This window comes from Pelmatolapia mariae, linkage group LG7 (assembly GCF_036321145.2).
Source record: "Pelmatolapia mariae isolate MD_Pm_ZW linkage group LG7, Pm_UMD_F_2, whole genome shotgun sequence".
NCBI lineage: Eukaryota > Metazoa > Chordata > Actinopteri > Cichliformes > Cichlidae > Pelmatolapia > Pelmatolapia mariae.
This window is the reverse complement of record NC_086233.1, coordinates 56,401,299-56,420,431: the sequence shown is the minus strand read 5'-3', so window position 1 is coordinate 56,420,431 and position 19,133 is coordinate 56,401,299. Positions and strand designations below refer to the sequence as shown.

Below are 19,133 nucleotides of genomic sequence, written 5' to 3'. Positions count from 1 at the left end.
TTTGTTGATTTGAACGGATCAGATTAGTAGTAAATAAAAGGTGGGTGAACATTAGTCTCCATCCAGTGGTCAGTTTAAGGCTAGCAGCAATGCAGAAATTAAAAAAAATATATTAGCGCCTTGAGTATAAAAAAAACAAACAAAAAGAAAATCACATAGTTGTTTTTTTTTTGTTTTTACATTTACCAAGTTTATAAGAGCCAGATTCTTCATCAGCATCAGTGTAATAGTAGTAAAGTCAACCTTTTAATAGCTGGCAATCATTTTAATCCAAGAGTCTCATCAGATATTTCAGATAAGCGTCACAAAAAACACCAACAAATGGCACTTATTTCAATTTTAACTTTAATCTTGACCACACACTTCATAAATAACAGTTCATTATTTATTGCTTTCTCTAATCTGTATTTAAAGGAGAACAGAGGCTTGGTCATCGTGGGTTACATAGTGCTTGCGGGATAGTGCAGGAGACAGCATTTTTCATAATTCCTCAACTGTTTAATTGGATGCAACATCAACATAATACCTAGCGGTTTTGAGAACATGTACTCTATTCATTGTCTGATTTTTTTCCCCCTCTCCCCCTTTTTTTTTGCAGACAATTGAAAAGCTTAAAAACAAAACAGCATGACTACTGTCCACATGAGAGAGTGTGTCTGGAGTGGGATCCATTGTTGTTACGCAGACACAAACAAGATGCCTTTGTAGAGGAAAAAATATGTCACAAATTCAGTACACCAACAACAAATAGGAACATGGGATGGAAGGATGAAACAATCCTATCAAAGATCTGATGAAGCAAAATATTTACAATCAGAGAGAGGTGAAGGGGAGGGAGGGGGCTTTCTGACAAAATGACAAGGACTATTTAAACTGACACAACTAGGACACCAGTTTGGTTCCAGTGTTTTACCAACTGAGGATTTCGTGAGCACAACTCTGCGTCACATGTGACCCCAAACTGAAATAAACAATGAGAAACAGGCCAGACATTACGCAGTATAATAATAGCATAATATATCTATATATATAAATTTAACATTATAGAGGGGTAGAATAATTTGTTTTGACTATATTTGCTAAAATATCAAATGAAATCAAAAATAATTATGGTAATAATAGTAATAACAATAAGGCCTGAGAACTGACGTTTGAGAATACAACACCAAAAGACATAAAAACAAACATATTCTGGCCATGCATGTGCTTAGTTTAAAATTCAAGTGCAAACAACACAGCAGTAGGACAGGTATGGTTATCCTAGTGTTAGGTACAGTATAAATGACGTGAGCAGGGAAAATATTGACTGTAGATGTGAGTTTATTAATGACCCTCCAGTTCTCCTCGAGGAAACAGAACTTCACAGTGTAAACAAGCACAGGACTATTTCCTGAAGCAATCAGAGTATATAAGACATTTACATCAGTGAACAAGGCAATATGTTTGGTGCTTGAGTTGCCAGCGGCTTCGTCTAGCTCGCTGTCCATTTTGCTGATCGTGATGATATGACAGAGTCACATTTCGCCAAATGTCCGAATGTACCTCCCTTCCCCACTCTTGGGAAGATGAATATCTGAATCCGTCAGCGTAGCTGCTAAACTCAGAGGTCAGAGGTCAACTCCTTTAACCAGTGCTGTCTCCAGAGTGATGGCGAACTCATTTAGTGTGTGCAGCATGCGAGAGAGGGAGTGTACAGCAGCACGGTCCCGCAGCAGAGCACCGTCCTCGTATGTCCGAGCTGTGAGGGGACAGTCTGCCAGCAGGGGGAGCCACAGAGAGAGAAGCCGGTCCCTGCCAAGACGAGCACACCGATGGTCAATAACGGGGTCATAAATAAAGTTTGTAGAACATGATGAAGCTTTCAAGCACTGCAAGGTCAACTGTATTCAGGGTGTCAACTATGATTTTTAAACTTTAATAATATTCTTGAGCTACTATACTGTTATCATTGCAACCTGCTATGATGTATGGTTTGAAGGTAGTGGCACAAACAGGAAACAAATAGAGGTGGAGCTAAAGATACTAAGATCTTCAATGGGAGTGACTCACAGACAAGATTAAAAATGAGTACATCTGAAGGACAGCTCAGTTTAAGCAGTTTGAAGACAAAGTTAAGAGGCCAGATGATTTAGACATGTCCACAGGAGGGACAGTGGATATGTGGAAGAAAGGGCATTGAATTTGGAGATTCCAGGGAAGAGAAAAAGAGGAAGACCACAGAGAAGATTCATGTATGTAGTGAAGGAGGACATGCAGAGGGTTTGTGTGACAGAGGAGGATGCTAGGGACAGGGTGAGATGGATACAGATGATCTGGCCAAAAGCAGAAGAAAACGACGACAACGACGATGACCGCTTAAATTATTCTGCTTTATATGAAAGAATAGAAAAGAAAAAAAATAGAAAAGAACCAAGAAAGACAGTATGTTAGCTATCAACCAGACCTGACAGTGCATATTACTGTGTGTTAATCCACATAATCCAACTACCGTCTCATTTTACTACTACTACTACTACTACTACTAATAATAATAATAATAAAGTAATTATGCTGTCCAGTAAGGTCTTTCCTTAAAAAAAAAAAAAAAGAAGATCATTGAATCACATTCAAACATTTAAATCCATCTAATTTTGAATGTGTTTCTGCAAACAATGATGTTTGCAGGAAGGGCGTTATTAAAATAAACTGCAAAAATTACAGTTCAATTTTTTAAAGTGCATTTCACTTGCTTTGATTATTATAAAAAAAAATCAAAAAAAAAAAATCTGAAAAACCTCACTGACCAGAGCTTTTCAGATGTAATTGGTTCAAACAAGTTTACTCACTTTGTTCTTGCACTATGATAAAAATCAGATATCAATGAGTAAAATTAGGTCCCGATTTCTGCTTAAATATAGATCACAGATCCACATCTCATCTAGCTTTGGCTAATTACGTTAGCATTGGACCAGTTATTGTTGGATGATAATCACGTTTATTCTTAATAACCTTCCTGCCTGTGATTGCTTTAACAACAGCTTCCACCTGAGGAACGAGGGTGTCTTGCAAAATGTTTTCTTACAACATCAATTCAGATTTCAAAGGGAGTTTCAAAATCTGCTCACCTAATTCCCAGACAGACAAACAGCTGGAATTTGCCCTCTTTTCCGATATTTCTAGGAGAGGCGTTGATGGCACTGACGTAGTGGCACAGCAGGTCGCAGGGCGGGCCCTTTGTCAGTGTTGATCCGTGCAGGTCACCCATCTGATCAGCAGTCTCCATGGAAGCCACGGCCTTTTCTGTGGGAAAGCATTGGTGGCCCTTTTTAGTTTAGTTTGCAACTTGAGATGCAGATTAACGCTCCGCTAGATGGAGACAGGAAATAGACGTCACCTCTTTGATTTACACTTACCCACAAAGTCCCAAACGAACACATTCCTCTGAAAAAGTCGGTTGGATTTGAGACCATGGAGGAGGAACTTCTCCAAGCAAAGCACCAGACCTCCTTCACCACACAGCAAGACTGTCAGGTTTCCCCTCTGGGGTGATAGAAATGGGAGCAGAGAGTTAATAGACCTACTCCAAACGAAAGCTCATGTTACTGTTTATAACAGTCTCATATTTGTTAAAGTAAACAGAACAGAACGTATGCATGTACATTAAAGCTTGTGTACTAAAGACGTTATTAAAATGAATTAGAAGCCTTTTATAGCCAAACTGAAGTGATGCATCAGGTCTCTGCTGTGCTCTTAACGGAGATGAGAAAGGCTAGCCTGATACACAAGAGAAACAAATGAGGACCGTGCTGGAGAGGCCGGGGTAATGAACCATGTTATAGATAAAAATAACACAGCGGGAGGCTGACAGTTGCTGCAAATATTCCCCTGTCTGCATTAACTATTTTGTCACCCTTTCAGCTTAGTGAGCCGGCAAGTAAAACGAATATAGCACTTGTCTCACACACATACACACACCTCTTGTTCAGGTTTGTGGAAATGCTTCACAAGGTTATTTACCGCCTCCCTCATGTCCTCTTGTACTTCAACAAACAGCATCCCTGAGAAGATGAATGAAGTGCAGTTAGCAACAGGAACACGAGGATGAATAATGAAACTAAGAGGGGAACAGAAAGGTGATCCAGGAGCAGAATCATCTGCTCGTTCAAGTAGGTCAACTATTGTGCTAAAGAATGTGTTCTTTGTCAGGACGTACTGCTACGGCTGCCAAGTGATCCGAGGACTGTCCGCACACTCTGAGAAGGAGAGGCCAGCTCCGGAGGAGGTGTCCCTGTCAACCTTCCAGCATCCTCCTCCGCACCAGGTGACACCAGCTGACCAATGAGGACTCTTTCCAAGCTGCCGTCCCCCACGCCTTTACCAAGCCATCGGCCGCAAGGGAACCTTCCAAGAAACAAAGACGGAGTGTTACATTGTATTCAAGATTTTAAAAAATGAATAAAGACTACATAAAAAAATTAAAATGAAGGATTTGGCTGAAGGGAGAGCCTTCTGTTATCTGCTACTGTTTTGTGTTTTAACTTGAGGCAGTCATTAGGGTCAAAACGAAAAAAACAAACATATTATAGATAATGTAACTTCAGCTATCAAAGTGGTTTGAAAATTCACATTCAGAGTCTTTTTGCGCTGCATAAAACAGCTACATACTTTCTACATCAGCTTTTCTAAGCAACCTTTGGGTTAAAGTGTTTAGAGAGTTCAGACATCAGATTTTGAACAGCTGGATCATCTAGCCTTTAATATATTTTTAACACATTATCAGCCTGTGAGCTGATGTTCATAAACATAGTATCAAATGCTGTGCGAGGTCAAACGCAGCTTTCAACGACCGAAGAATATCAGAGGACGAATCTTACTTGTAGGTGTGCCCTGTAATCTCATTGTACACCATCACACAGTCAATGAGACACTTGGCCAGCAGGCCCGAGTTCTCCTGTCCCAGCTGCAGAGTGCTCAGCCTGCCCAGGTTCTTGCACTGAAATCAAAACCACAAATCACAGTAAGAGTAGCTCTCTGTGTTTGTGTCTCCATCGGCTGTGGTGTTACAGAGGGATGAATACCAACCTGGAAAAAAATTTCTTGTGTATTCTTTGGGATCTGTCTAACTCCAGAATCGCCCAACTCTCCTGACACACACACCCAAGGATCAACTGTTGCCATGGCGATGCTCAGCTTCTTCATGGGTATTATAACAACACGATATGGAATACCTAGAGAGAGACACGCAAAATCACGTTTTATGCATTTGTCCCTCTTTTTTTCCACTTCTTGAATTGCCCAACTCTTCTTGCAATATATTTTCGCATTAAGTTTCATGTTTTCTCTTTGATGTCTGGAGGGAGGGTCTTTTTGCAGGAACACTTTTAATCCGTGTTAATAAGGAGGAAGTTAGTGTGGTTGTCGTAATAAACAGCACAAAAGAAAAATTTTCAGGGCAACAAAACTGCCTGTAAATGTTTTTCTGCTGTTAAAGCTCGCACGACTTACAGACTGAGGTGAAGACGCGTGTAAAGCAGAGGTAGTCCACGGTGTTGAGAGAGAGCAGGTGGAACAAAAACTGCTCCCTTTCTTCCTCGCAGAGCAGGAATGAATGAGGTTTGTACAGCTGCCTGTCAGGGGCCCAAGAGAGAACAATATCAGTGATACTACAAACTAAATTAATAAAAAGCAATATTTCTGTTTATTTATCAACTGTGAACTCTTACCGGAGCAGCTCCTGATTTGTGAGCAGCTCTTTGAGGTGTTGGGATAGCATTTTCTTCTCTAGAGCCAGGTGGATCCAGGCTCGGGCCTGACCCACATCAGACAGACCCTCACTCATGGTCTGGATAAACCTGGAAGAACGACAGACAGGCTAAAAGGAGCTGCAATATTCAACCTTTACACTAATAATATCCTCTGAGCTCATCTAGAAAACTAAAAGCCCCTTTCATCAACTGCCTCATTACCTCATATCCTGTATCAACGATCCTCTCAGGGGCAAAGCGCCATCATCAACTGTTCTCTGGTCTGAACAGTTAGATCCTGAAAAGGCAGAAAAAGCACCAATTATGAGTCCATTCTTATTTCAGTGATTTCCAAAAGTAGCTCAGTACAGACGGGGGGCTGTGCTCTGACCTGGAGACTCAGCTGGTGCCTCCGTCTTACCCTGGGCAGCTTGGTAGTGAAGCAAATGGGACCAAAGAGCAGACTTCCCCTGTTCACAATAAGCAGTAGTTAATTTCCAGCATGCATGCAATCATCTGCCGTTCCAGACATTTTTCTAGGCAGTCTCTTCACATGGAGACATACAGCGCGGTCTTAGCATGCCACGTGAGCTGACCTGTTTCACCTGCAGACCGTGGCCCCATGTTCTCTCCAGCAGGTCACACAGGCCGTGGATGAGTGTGTTTTCCTGCAGGCCTGTGATGCTGGCCTCTCCCTGACCTAGTTCCACACTCTCCTTCCCCATCCTTTCCTTCAGCATCCGTTTGGTCTAAAAAGAAGAAGATTTTTGCATTAACCTTGAGTAAAATAATTAGGAACATTCCTATTTTAAGCACCTAACGAGAGCGCTTACCTTCAGACGACACTCGCTGAGCAGCCCATCAACAAACTCCCGGTGCGTCTGAGTGATAGCTTGAGGCGTCAGGTCAAGTAGTTTAGACTGGCGGAGATTCTTCCTCGCAAAGGTGTATTTCTGTTGAATAAACAGGTAACATATTAGACACACACCCCTTGAAGCCTGCATGCTAATCTGTGTGTGTGTTTTTTGACACACACACTGTAGGTACCTGTCTCTGCTCGTTGTCCACTCCTGACTGATCAGAAACTGTGGATCTCTTGGGTTCAGACCTACGAGAGGCTGTGACACGACTGGACCACCTGATGACACAGCAAAATAAAATCCATAATTTTACACAAGTCAGAGTAAACCAGTCACACCTGGAAATAAAGTGTTAATTATTTTCATTACTCACTAGAAACAGATTTGAATTTAATCTTAATAACAGTAGGAAATGAATCTCACTTGTTGGTGTTCTGTGCCTGGGCAAGGACATCCGCCTGCAGCTTAGGGAAGTAGCCCGGGTGATGACGACCCTGGCCAATCCTCATGTCCAGCAGGTGGGGGTGTATGGCTGTGTGGTCAGCCTTCAGCAGCCTGTGCTCGATGGCCTGACCTGCAGAGAAAAAAGTGAACAAAAAACATTTATTTTTGTTTGTTTTCATTTGTATTAATTAATTAATCAATTTTTAAAGGGATATCACGTTTCAATTAAATTAGTTATTTCCATGAATGGCTTGTGCATAACACCCTAATACAGTATAAAAGAAAGTAACCATGTTATGTTATTCTGGAGTCTAACGTATGGACTTTGTGAATTGTGAACAATGCCACAGACCAGCCACAGAGATGAAAGGCTGGCACCACTTCAAAGCTGCAGCTTTGCAGCAGTTTTCACAGGACACAGAGCCCCGCTGTCCTCTGCTTATATAATGCTCACAGACCAGCATGTGCCTAATTCTTCTCTAATTTACTAGTTCTACCCATCTTTTTCCCCTAACATTTCATTCGATCCCATTGCTTTTTGTGTTCCAATTATCCACCAGGTAATTTGGTTTTTATTTCATTTCAGTAATGTTGAATGAATTACAGTTTATATGGCTGCATAACCTGGTGCAAGAATCCCCCTAAGCACAGTTTATGCAAAATCCTCAGTGCTTATCACAAAAGGGAGAGAAAGGCCAAGCAGCATAATCACCATATAAACCCAAACAGACGGGCAGATGGTGTCAGATTTGCAGATTCCCTCTGCGAAATCTGGCATCCAGCGTCATTGCATAATTTTGCTCAGATTTCCTTTAATATTTTTGCTATATCCTAATTATATTCTGGAAAAACATTGGTGAAACAGCCTCGGGCATCTACTTAAAATACAACTAAAGTCATGGATATTTATCTAAACTATGTGATCATGCTATTCTACTGAAATAACTGCATTCAGCTGGTTATCTGAAAGGGTTTCAGATAAAACTCAGACAGTGCCCCCATTGTATTATCATAGGTGTTCCACAGGGGTCCACTCCTGGTCCTCCTTACTTCCACATGCAATGCATAAACTATACAATTTGTGATTGTTTTGAAGTCTAGTAAAACACAGTGTATGCAACTCACTCAGTCACCTGAAAGTATCCAGCCTACTTTCAACATCTAAACCCTTGATGTTTATAAAACTGGAACTGTGCTGAGTGTTATAAATACTCACTTTTAAGACCCACCTGGAACGACTTTACATTTTCTTTTGCATTTTTTTTGTCTGGACTTGATCAAGCTGACATTGTTTATATGCATGCATTTCCCACCTTCTTTGAAGCCTTGGTGCGCCACAGTGCACTAGCACGTTTCACTCTCAGTTTGTCCTATAAGAAATACTACAGTGGTCCTTCCTTAACCCTCTGGGATCAAAGTCTTAACCCTAATGCTACTCCACACTTTGGGAGAGCAGCACTAACCTTTGCTAGCAAATGGTGGTTTGTAATATCAAACTAAAACAAATACCTGAATCTCAAATATGTATTGATATGATCTAATATAACACTAAATGTGATTCAGAACATTTTTATTCCATTAGTTTACAAGTATCATTTTCATAAAATATCTAAAAAAAAAAAAAAAAGAAAGAAAAAAAAAAGCTGTGTTTATTGTCAGAAAATATACTGTATATTTATGTTTTATGTGTGTGTGTGAGTCCTTAAACTGTAGTGTTTTTTTCTAATTTAATTTACATTTTTTAATACGCAAGTCCCTCTTTGCAATGACAGTACCCATTTAAATGAAAGATTTATTATTAATAATAATAATAATAATAATAATAATGAATATATGTTATCAGTGGCTTATCACAGGGTTTCATTAGCATGTCCAGCTTATTTGAATAACTATATGTAATTATTAAAATGACGATGAGGCTCCTTTATTTGTGTATACATATATATTAGCGCCTGTCAGAGCTCCACTAAACTTACAGGAGCTAATAACTTATCTCAGCATGTAAACTTTACTGTCTAATTTGCATGAATATCTATGAAAATAAAGTCAGCTCTCGTTAGGACGCCAACATCTAAACTGGTGTTTGTATGTGCTCCTTGTTGGACAGTACAGTATTTACTGTGTAGCCTGATTTATAAGAACATGTAAAATGTTTCATGGCACTTTTCACTCCCCCCCCCCCATCCCTTTGTGATCCTGGGCACCTTCACAGTACCTGATTCAAAGAGGGTAGTGCATTTCCTGTAAAGACAACTACAGGAATCCTCGCTCCCCGTGTCATACAGTCGTTCTCGCTCTAAACGGCTGTCGAACAGCTGCTGTAGTGGCTCCCTATCTGCCCAGCGAGATATAACCTTCCCATCCACAAAAGAAGAAAACATGGATGTCTCCAAGAACCGGGACAAGAAGTGCAAGTGGCTCGCTGGCTGAACGGAGAGAAAGGAACCCTAAAACATTGAAAAGCAGGGGTTTACTGAATGAAGATATAACAATAATATGACTTATTTCAGATAAATGCATTTTTTAAATATCTATCAGTCAGTCATCCACTAAAGTACCTTATCAAAGTTGAACATCCCCTCTCGGTTGGTCAACCAAGAGTCCAAATCCAGAGCGCTGTGGATGACGAAGTCATCATATCTGCCAAACATTGCAGCAAAACGTCCTGCAAACACCTCCCTCAGCTGAATATTCAGCTTTGCAGCCTTCAGTTCTTCCTCCTCCTCCTCAAACACGTGTCCCAGTGTCTTCCCTCCATCTGACATCTTTCCTCCTCCACACCTCCTCGCCAGAGCCTGCAGCCTCTCCAGCACCGCCAACTCCTCGCCTCCGAGGTTCCCGTTCCTTCTGTCCTCCATCAGATCCTCCAGCACCAGGCTGCTTAGCCGAGGGGAGGAAGAGGTGGTCGTGGGCTTAGCGATCACACCGCCCTGTGGAGGCAGCCCAAATTGCAACAACACCTCACTCAGTTCCTGAATGAGTTCAGTCTGATCCGGAAACTGGGGAAGGTCTTCAGGAGCTTCGACGCAGTGGTTGTCAATGTCCACGAAGCACAGGTTAGCCTGTGTTAGAATATGAGACAAACCAGACAGTTACAACACGACAAACAATTTTCAGTTTGCCCGTCAATCAGATAATCATAATAGGTTTATCCTGTCACAATGTACAGACAGTTATCTCATCCAGACAGAGTGAGCTGAGCTTTACCCTCTAATTAAGCTCTGAGATGGAGATTTACACACAATTAATAGATTCTTAGCATTTCACTTTGATAAGCGCAAAAGCGCAAACAGGATATTAGCATGTGAAAGATTATCTGTTATCGTTGCAACAGGAGACAATGTGGAAAGTGCAATATCAGTCGGCGATAGCGATGTGAAACCTTTGCAAAAAAATAAAAAACAAATGTGCCCATAAAGTTGCCAAGCAACAAACCACAGAAAGATTATTTTTTAAAAACTGCCTCTGTAAGCAGCAGCGGAGCTCAGCAGTGCTCGACAGTCAGCAGCCACACGACCTTCAGCAGTGACCTCCGGCAGTGAGTTTTTAGCCTCGGGGAGATGAACTGCAGAATGGACTGTTAAAGTCGACTCTGTTCAGCTTCATCCTTCCTCCTAGTGCCATCACTTCCAAGTGTTTGGTTTTGTTTTTTAACACATCTTTAATCCAAACAAGACGAAGAGGAGAAAGAATAGTCATTTATAGTCGGGGAGGGTTGTTTCACATTCAGAGACTACACAAACATTTATTTCACCACAATTAAGTTATGCTCTGTTTCCTGATTATTCTCCGGATCAGTGGACACACTGGATTTTTTAATGCATATCAAAATGAAGGACTACTAATTAACTGCAAACACTCAAATATGTATGATTAAGATGTTCCTCATTTTCTTCAAATTGCAGGGCCTTGGGGGAAATAAGTGGTGAGCTCTAATTCTGTTTAATAATTCATCCAGCCCCATTATTCTGCATTTTTGGAGCTCTGCACTTTTGCTTTCATCCCCTCAGAGCTGTCTTACCGCTGCCTCTTTTCTGGGGCAGAGAGACTTCAAAGAGGCTTCAGAGGCAAGATATTCATGCAGCATAAAGTGATCTGGGCTGCAGGATTGGATTTGAAAGGGGGAGGCAGCTCAGAGGAAATGCATCATCCCAGTTCGACATGCTGGAGGCAAAGGGTGCGCTCCATGCACCATGGAGCGGATAAGCAAATGGCTGCAAGATCGTCTCAGTTTTACGGTATATTTTTAGATCCTTTTATTTTAGCGTCTATTAAAATGTCTGCATCCTGCAGTTTTGACTGGTACATTCACACGGGAAACGGCAAAGACATTTACGCATAATCTTCCCTCTGAGTGATGTACCTCATGTGGCAGATTGAGGGAGGATCGCTGAGCTCCATCTCTGCGCTGGATACCCATCAGGAATGGCACAGGAGCATCGAGCAGGTGATGTAGTGGTGCAGAAATGATGGGCAGGTAGATGTGTTGCCACTGAAATGGGAACAGCAGTGTGTTGATGCCCTCTGCCACGGTCATCAAACGCTGGTAGTCTGTATACAGAGACATCAGAACAAAGCGTTAAGCCATCTCTGAGCTCATTCATATTCCTGTTACACAGCACAGTTAATGACTACGGAGGTCTCATCACCATATCAATAAGCTGCACTGTCAGAGCTTCCAACATTTACCCACAAAAACCCATCTGTCAATCCCAGCACCCCCTCGATCCTAGAACTATGCACACTTAGGCTGGGCTATCCCACTACTTTTTGTTTTAGGACAAACCATTTGCAGGCTTCATCTCATATTATTGTGTTAAATACAAAGAACAGCTGCTTTTCTGTATGTGCAGTCATTATTATTAGAGTTCAAAGGTGTCATTATATATGTTTTTCATATCCAACATGTGTGCGCTTCAAAAGTTAAATCAATATTTTAACCGTCAACAAACAGACTTGATATGATCTCTGAGTGACATGTTAACTCTCCACCCTCTTGCCCAAATATGGTCACTTCTGGTTCCTAAACACTAACATGATTGTGGCCAAAGCACTAACACAGATGCTTCAAAAATCAAAATACAGAGTTTAGAAACCAGTGGGTGACGTCACAGTGATGATGTCCATCTTTTATGTACAGTCTGTAGTCTATCCCTGCAGACACCTGTGTTAAAATGCCAACTTTACAGCAATAAAAGCCTTTTTACAACCTGCTTATGGCTTTAGGATCTATAGCGAATTTATGTTGCAGTTATTTTTTATTGAAATCATCCCTTTAAAAACTACTTAAGCTTGAAGTTACACATTATATTATTTACCTTGTCTGTTACTTACCATGGCAGGTATCTGTCCCCATACAGTCTATGGATGCAGCTATCTAACCAAATTAATTGGCATTAACTGATAACGTAGCACTCCCTATCTAACCCTAACCCTCTTGTCCAAACTTGGCCACTAAGAAAAACCTAACATGGTGGCTGAGCCTCCAAATCACGACTCCTTAATGATGATTATGGTGGTCATAGTATGAAACAACACATTTTATGAACAAGGGCTTTGTTAATTTGTCCCAATAAGTCAACACATGGACATAAAGCAAGCACGCACAGCACCAGGAGCTTGAAACTGAAGCAGCTGCGTGGAACTCAGCTGTCATTTATTTTCCTAATTACGGCTTTGCTTTTCCTGTTACATGCCAAAATATCTTGCATGCATAAAATCTGTAATTTCAGTGCTTACCTGAAGAGTAAAGCAGGACTTGTGTCTCCAGAAGTGCACAGGTAAGTAGTTTCACCATGCTGTCCACACCCAGGAGGGAGAACGCATCTCCAAGAGGATACTCCCCCAAAGGAAGCTCACCTGGCCCGGGCCGCTGGCAAAGGATGGGCCCTTGCACCCCGTGGAACCTCAGCGACCTTCCAGGTGGAGGCAATGGCACCTCATACAAGATGTTATGGATGTAGCTCTCTAGAGGGAGTGGTGGGGCTGTCTGTGACGTCACAGCCTGGTGGAGCTGAACCAGAAACTGTCGTGAAGCTTGAAGAAAAGGGAGTGGCGTGACGAGGCAGAGGGCTTTGGACACATACAGGGTGTCTCGCGTTGGATCGAAGGAGCCTACACAGCCGAGGCAGCCAGACACCCCAGCCAGAGACTCGGCGTCTGACTCATCCAAGCTGCTCGCAAGTGAGTCCATACTGGAGGTGGAGGGTGAGGAGGCAGAGGAAGATGAGGACGAGGGAGAGGAGGCCAATGAAGAGGAGTGGTGCTCCACATGGTGCATCTGACAGAGTGTCTGCATGGCAGTGATAATCTGAGGACTGGTCACCTCCTCGTAGAAGGTGTGAACAAAGCCGTAGGAACGCGTGCCATCGTTGAAAGAAATCGTAAACGAGTGAAACTGAGGATCAAGTCTGTCGGCTTGAGTGCGAAAGGACAGCCCTCTGGGCATGCAGAGCTGGAGGACAGAGGCGAGAAAACAAAAGATGTTTTAGTACAGAGTGATAATGTTCAATACCGACATCAAAAATTATATAAACGGAGGGTTAAACCAAAATATCCATTATAAAATATACAACAGCAAACATCAGCATGGAGGATGCTGATGTTTGCAAAGAAGACACTTCTACCTGATAAAACTGAAGTTTGCCACCATCAAAAATGGCAATTATTTTAAATATTCTTGTGCTAGCATTGGCTTGATTTTGTCCTAAAAATGTAATCAGAGCAAAAATCGACCCCTGGCCTGAGGAGTGGGGGGAAAAAAGTGTGGATTAGCTACATAAAATGACATGCTTAAAAAGACCCCAAAAAGTAAAGCAAAGCCAGAGGAAGGTGCTTTTGCACAATATATGAAATGGTCTAGAACAAACCAACACTGATTCCACTCCGTCTGATTACTCATGTAACTGTGAGGCTGATGCTGCTCTCATCATCCTGACCTGTTTTGCATGTTTAGATGAAAACAAGACTCTGATGAAAAGGGGCAGAAAATAAGCCAGCACGTAACTCCTATTACACTTGCCTCCAGCTGACTTTGTCTCTTCCATTATTCTCCATCAATAGCTGGAAGAGCAACAAAATCATTTGGCCTTCTAACAGGCACATCTTGTCCTTCAGCTGCGGATGTAACAGAAAATGACCAACACTGTACAATCCAACATCTCACCATGTTGACAGCATCTTTATTGAAGGGGTTCCTGTCTGTGTTTTCAGGGTAATGAGCCAAAACCTTCGATTTGAAGGACCGTCGAACAGGGCTGTGCTCAAAGCCCTCACCTGAAAGACAGACAGACAGACAGACAAATTGAGTAAAGAGGTTATTCTATTAATGCAGGGTGACCTTGATTGGTGCTGAACCAGAATTCATAATGAGACAGAAAGGACAGACCAGAGGGCATCAGAATATGACAGCAGCTTTGATTAATGAAAAACGGCCAGGACAACCTTGACAGATACTAAAAAGAAGTTCATGTGGTGCAGCAAAGTGAGAAAAGCCCCTCCAAGAGTTATGCAACTCAACTCATTAGCATAAAGAAAAGCAATGCAACACTCCTCATCCCTGACACTGCAGGAAAGAACTCTAAACTGATAAGAAATGCATGCAAGAGAACTATATCCCACATAAATTGCTGCAGTGAACACATGCATTGCCTCGTGTAGTTAAAGTATCTCTTTTTTAAATCTCGACACCACGTGTCAGCTTCTAGCTTGGGTTACATACAAAACGCTGTCTGTGCAAGTAGATGAAGTGGAGCTGCTGCTGCACGCACCCCCCCACCCCCCAAAAAAACAAAAAAAAACCAAAAACGGGTGTATGATTCACAGAGGGTAATCACCGAGATACTTTCATTATTTATCCTCTTCTAAGGGGGATGCCCTTGAACAGTACTCTTCTTTGTGTTCCCTGCTTTACTAGTACACCATCAACTCTCAGAGACATTCACTGGAATCGCTGCACAAGAACAAAATCATCTGTAAACGCCAAACCAGCTCTGTAGCACTCATCCGACCCTTCAGGAACATCCACATCACCTGCCCACGAAATGACGCACGCCACCTCGAGAAACTGCGCTGCAGGCAGAGCGAGGAGCGAGCCACTTCAAGTCAAACTGACTCAGACCGGTAGGTGGGAGACAGCTAATGGATGAGAGTGACGCGGGGCGGGAATGGCAGTGTTCTTTACTAAGAATACAAATTAGCGCCGGTGCTGAGAGGCACAACTGAGCATCGCTGAAGGAGTTGCCATGGTTTCCATTTCCGCCGTGGCCTCGATGATCGCCATCAAGACAAAGCTTTTGTGCTCGTCACAGGTTACGTCAGCCTGGGTTTTATCAGCTGACCTAATTAAACCGCCACCCCCCGGCTCTCCTCCTGACACGGGTTCCCACCAAACAGCTTTCACAGACGTAAATGCAGCCTGTGTGTGTTTCACGGGGTAACAGAGCAAGGGGAGGTGGAGTGGAGTGGAGTGGAGGGAGGTTTGTTTTAGTGTTTGAATGAAAGCTTAAAGGCCTGTAATTAGCACATTAACAGACTCACTAGATCCAAGAAGTGTGCTGGATGCTTTACATCATCTGTAGGCGTGAGAATAACTGTCATTTTCACACCGATTTGTCACAAAAATAGTGACGAATGTCTCATCCAAGTACCCAAATTCATTACAATGGTCACTTTAATATCAACCGTGTCTTGTTTTTAGTGTTTCATATTCATTCCACTATCCCTAAAACAGGCCAACTCCATCAGCCACCAGTGAGCAGCCAATAAAGACAGACATCCATCACCTTCACCAACTAAATTACCTTTGCTGTCCCATTCATCACACCATTACATGAGCATGCATAAAAAGTAGAGAGATATTAAAATGACAGGCGTGTCAGCTGGTACTGACTGATGACACTTTAAATCACTCCACCACTGATGCGCCTGACCACTGAAGGTGACTCGCACGACCAAAGAAAGAAAAGAAATTTCGGTTTTTATCTTAGACTTGAAGCTCAGGAACAAAGTAAGCACAGAGTGCCTAAAAATATGTTGAAAAAACAAATGAATCAAGCAGCATGTCTAATTATATAATGAGATAAAGGCTTTACATCTGCCTGCACAATAAAGCTCGCTCTGTGCGATCAGGGACTACTCCACTGATGTCATATCTCTCCCCTATGTGACCATCATCGTGCCTGCACGGGCGCTGAAGCGTCGGCCATTCAGCATTCCAACAGGCAACGTCATGTGAAATCTGATTAGGCTGCAGAAACACAGTGGCATGTATTGAGAGGCTAACAAGGGCAGATTGTCTCTCGGTGGGCATTCACCAATTACACACTCTCACAGAAAGAGGAACTGTATATAGGACACATTTAGAGCACATAGTGGACTATAACTTGTGGAATACTTGTGAGTAAAGGAGAAAAAACCCTCACACAGGGAGAGAAATCCTTTAAAGGAGCAGACCCCCCCTGCAGCGATGGGTCTGCAATGACCTGCTGTTACATAAGTACAATGGTGTAGCTCAGACACAGTAGCCAAGGAGGCAGCTTTCTAACCCAGTGGTTAGTTAGATCTTTAAAACAAAACAAAACAAAGAGCAAAAAAAACATAACATGCATGTCTGCTAAAAGCCCCCCCATGAGGAGCTGTTTCACAACAGCTGCTCCAGAGACGAGGAGAATACAGGGTGTGACTGCTGCTCCAGATCTGGAAGTGACGCTCAAGGTATTCAGCACACCTGTGATGTGACCGTTTTCTCACAAACACCGCAGCGCACGTCACACGAGCCTCCTGGGCAGAGTTGTTCTCAGCTCAGTGTCAACAACTGGCTGCAAGAGGAGGTGACGCCACCTGATATTTCTCAGATTTCTTAGAGTCCTGTCAACCACAACTAAACCCCCACAAGCACCTGAGATAAGGAGACTTCACCGCAGCCCAAAATATGACATCACATCCCTTTCACCTTCTTGGTTAAAAGAGGAAAATAAGAATGATGGGTCACTTTCTGTTTGAGACCACCCCAAATCACGTGGATTAATCAGCGCTTTTTGATTCACAGAGCAGTGTATTCTGGGAGCAAACAGCCCTGCCTGGATGTTCCAGCTGTGTTCCAGCTTTAATGAGCAGAATTAGGACGCTGCTGTTTTCCCTCGATTTTGCCCTTTCTCTCCTGTGATCCCGAGGCAGGTGTAGCAGTAGATGACTTACAGAAACCATAAAATAAAAACTCATTTCACACAATACTAGACTGAAAATATGATGAAAACACAATGAACTCAGCCGCCAAGTGATGTGTCCTAAACAGGGGTATAATATAAATAGACCGCACCTGGGATACAAAAGACAATATATCAGAAATATTCCTTTCAATGGCTTAAGATTGATTGGGAAATGATACAATGCACATCATTTGTCTTTGCTTTCCCGTCCAACTAATACTACATGCTCAGAGACATGTACAAATCCTGCCCAAATATAACCTTATATTTATCATATTTTTAATATATTTGAGGATATTCTGCACAGGCTGCTCACACATATTATTTAGAGCACTGACAGGGAGAAGAAAAATCATATTTAAATGGCTGTCACCCCTCCCCACACAAACAGAGACACAATTGGGCAACACAAATAGGCCTATATGAATTACTAAACGTATAACCTGACTAATGCTGTCATCCAACATAACATGCTGTGTATTTGTGTATTGGCGGGAGTGTCTTTTTGTCCTTAAATATCATCTACCTGCTCCATCGTCCGGCTCTAGGCCCGTCTCCGTGTCCACTCCACACACAACAAAATAGTGGGCGAAACGGCAAGAAGCCGATCCTGTAGCGGCGGCGGTGTTCATCCTCGACGCGTTGTGTTGACGGTGTGACACAGCTCCGTTTACTTCTGCTTAATGCTGTAGGTGTTCATAGCTGGCGCTGGTTTTTAATCCGAAATGCTCGAGGCTCCCCGCTGCGCGTCCCGATCCGCACCCACTGAACCGCGCTGTGACTCTGATGGAGTCAGGGTGATCCGGGGATGGTCATCCAGTTTGTTCAGAGGGGGAGGAGGCTGTGTGGAGACAGGCAGGCAGGGAGGGAGGGAGACAAAGGCTTAAAAGCATCAGCGTCCCCCGCTAAAGTCTGCGTCATTTTCCCATAGATGTTTACGAAATTCATCTGTAGCGCAAAACAATCAGTCTCATAGATCATCAGGGTTCTCATTTATAATTATTATTTTTGTCTGTGGAGATGATTACAATTATTTATTACACAAATGCAGATCACGGGCGGGATTTTAAAGAAAACTCTGAAGAAAGAAATTAAAACGTTTTCGACATTTTGGATAAAACACCACTTACCGTTTACTAATTACCGTAATACTGTGAAAACGGTCGTGCGCCCTACAGTTGGCTGTGGATTTGCAAGAGCCTCCTAAAATCTGAGAAACATTTTAGACCTCAGCGTTTCATTGGAAGTTTTTATGGGAAGTTCGTGTTGCCAACTTTAGGCACGGAGTTTGGAAGTCACGAGCTTATTTTACCAGTCAGAGGATGACTAATGACTAATGCATGATGGGAAGTTTTGTGGGAAATGTAGGATCAAATGGTTCTGGTGCTTAATCCCTGCCTGCTATACTAAGTCGAGATACTAACAAATAAATAAATACACAGTTGCGTTTGATTTAAAAGCTGCAGTTAGTGTAGGAATAAGTAACATGAATTTAATGTCACAGCGCAAGAATAAGTGACCTCAGCTTAATTTTAAGATTAATCAACTTGATGCATTTTTGCTTATGTCCAAAACTTTTGATTTTATGAAAATAAATATAAAAATCCTTTTTTCACACAGATCTGTTTTGGTTGGATGGATGCCGCCTGAGCCAGACAGTTACAGGAACACTTCTTAATTCACGTTTGATTAACAAATAAAGACACTTGCCAAAAGTCATTAATCACTAACTGAGACCCATTGCTAGATAATACTTCACACTCTTCCCTGACACACAGGCACTAAAGACACCATCAGTCATCCACAACATTTAGAGCCTAACCATCAGCAGTCAAAGCTACTGAACTCAAACTCATTATCTCTATGCTTGCCAGTTTCAAATACCTCCCCAGTTATAA

The 19,133-nt window shown here is 42.4% G+C and overlaps 1 protein-coding gene across 1 annotated transcript; it reads right to left on the bottom strand.

Annotated features, from left to right (window-relative positions):
- Positions 1-328: 328 nt before the first annotated feature.
- Positions 329-18,047, bottom strand: LOC134631481 (DENN domain-containing protein 5B-like). The gene is made up of 21 exons (XM_063479881.1): positions 17,762-18,047; positions 14,193-14,302; positions 12,767-13,481; positions 11,391-11,578; positions 9,586-10,089; positions 9,243-9,474; positions 7,007-7,157; positions 6,771-6,861; positions 6,557-6,676; positions 6,320-6,472; positions 6,115-6,193; positions 5,946-6,021; positions 5,703-5,831; positions 5,485-5,606; positions 5,062-5,207; positions 4,854-4,972; positions 4,193-4,380; positions 3,955-4,037; positions 3,393-3,519; positions 3,105-3,279; positions 329-1,791 (listed from the first exon to the last, which is right to left on the bottom strand). The coding sequence occupies exons 1-21, from the start codon at positions 17,865-17,867 to the stop codon at positions 1,608-1,610; spliced, it is 3,798 nt and encodes a 1,265-aa protein (XP_063335951.1). The 5' UTR covers positions 17,868-18,047; the 3' UTR covers positions 329-1,607.
- Between the last annotated feature and the right edge of the window lie 1,086 nt (positions 18,048-19,133).

Coding starts and splice junctions, on each gene's coding strand:
- LOC134631481 (XM_063479881.1), bottom strand. CDS start 17,867: ATGAACACCGCCGCCGCTACAGGATCGGCTTCTTGCCGTTTCGCCCAC. Junction 6,022..6,114: donor GGCACCAGCTGAGTCTCCAG/GTCAGAGCACAG, acceptor CTGCCTTTTCAG/GATCTAACTGTTCAGACCAG. Junction 4,973..5,061: donor CACAAGAAATTTTTTTCCAG/GTTGGTATTCAT, acceptor TTTTGATTTCAG/TGCAAGAACCTGGGCAGGCT.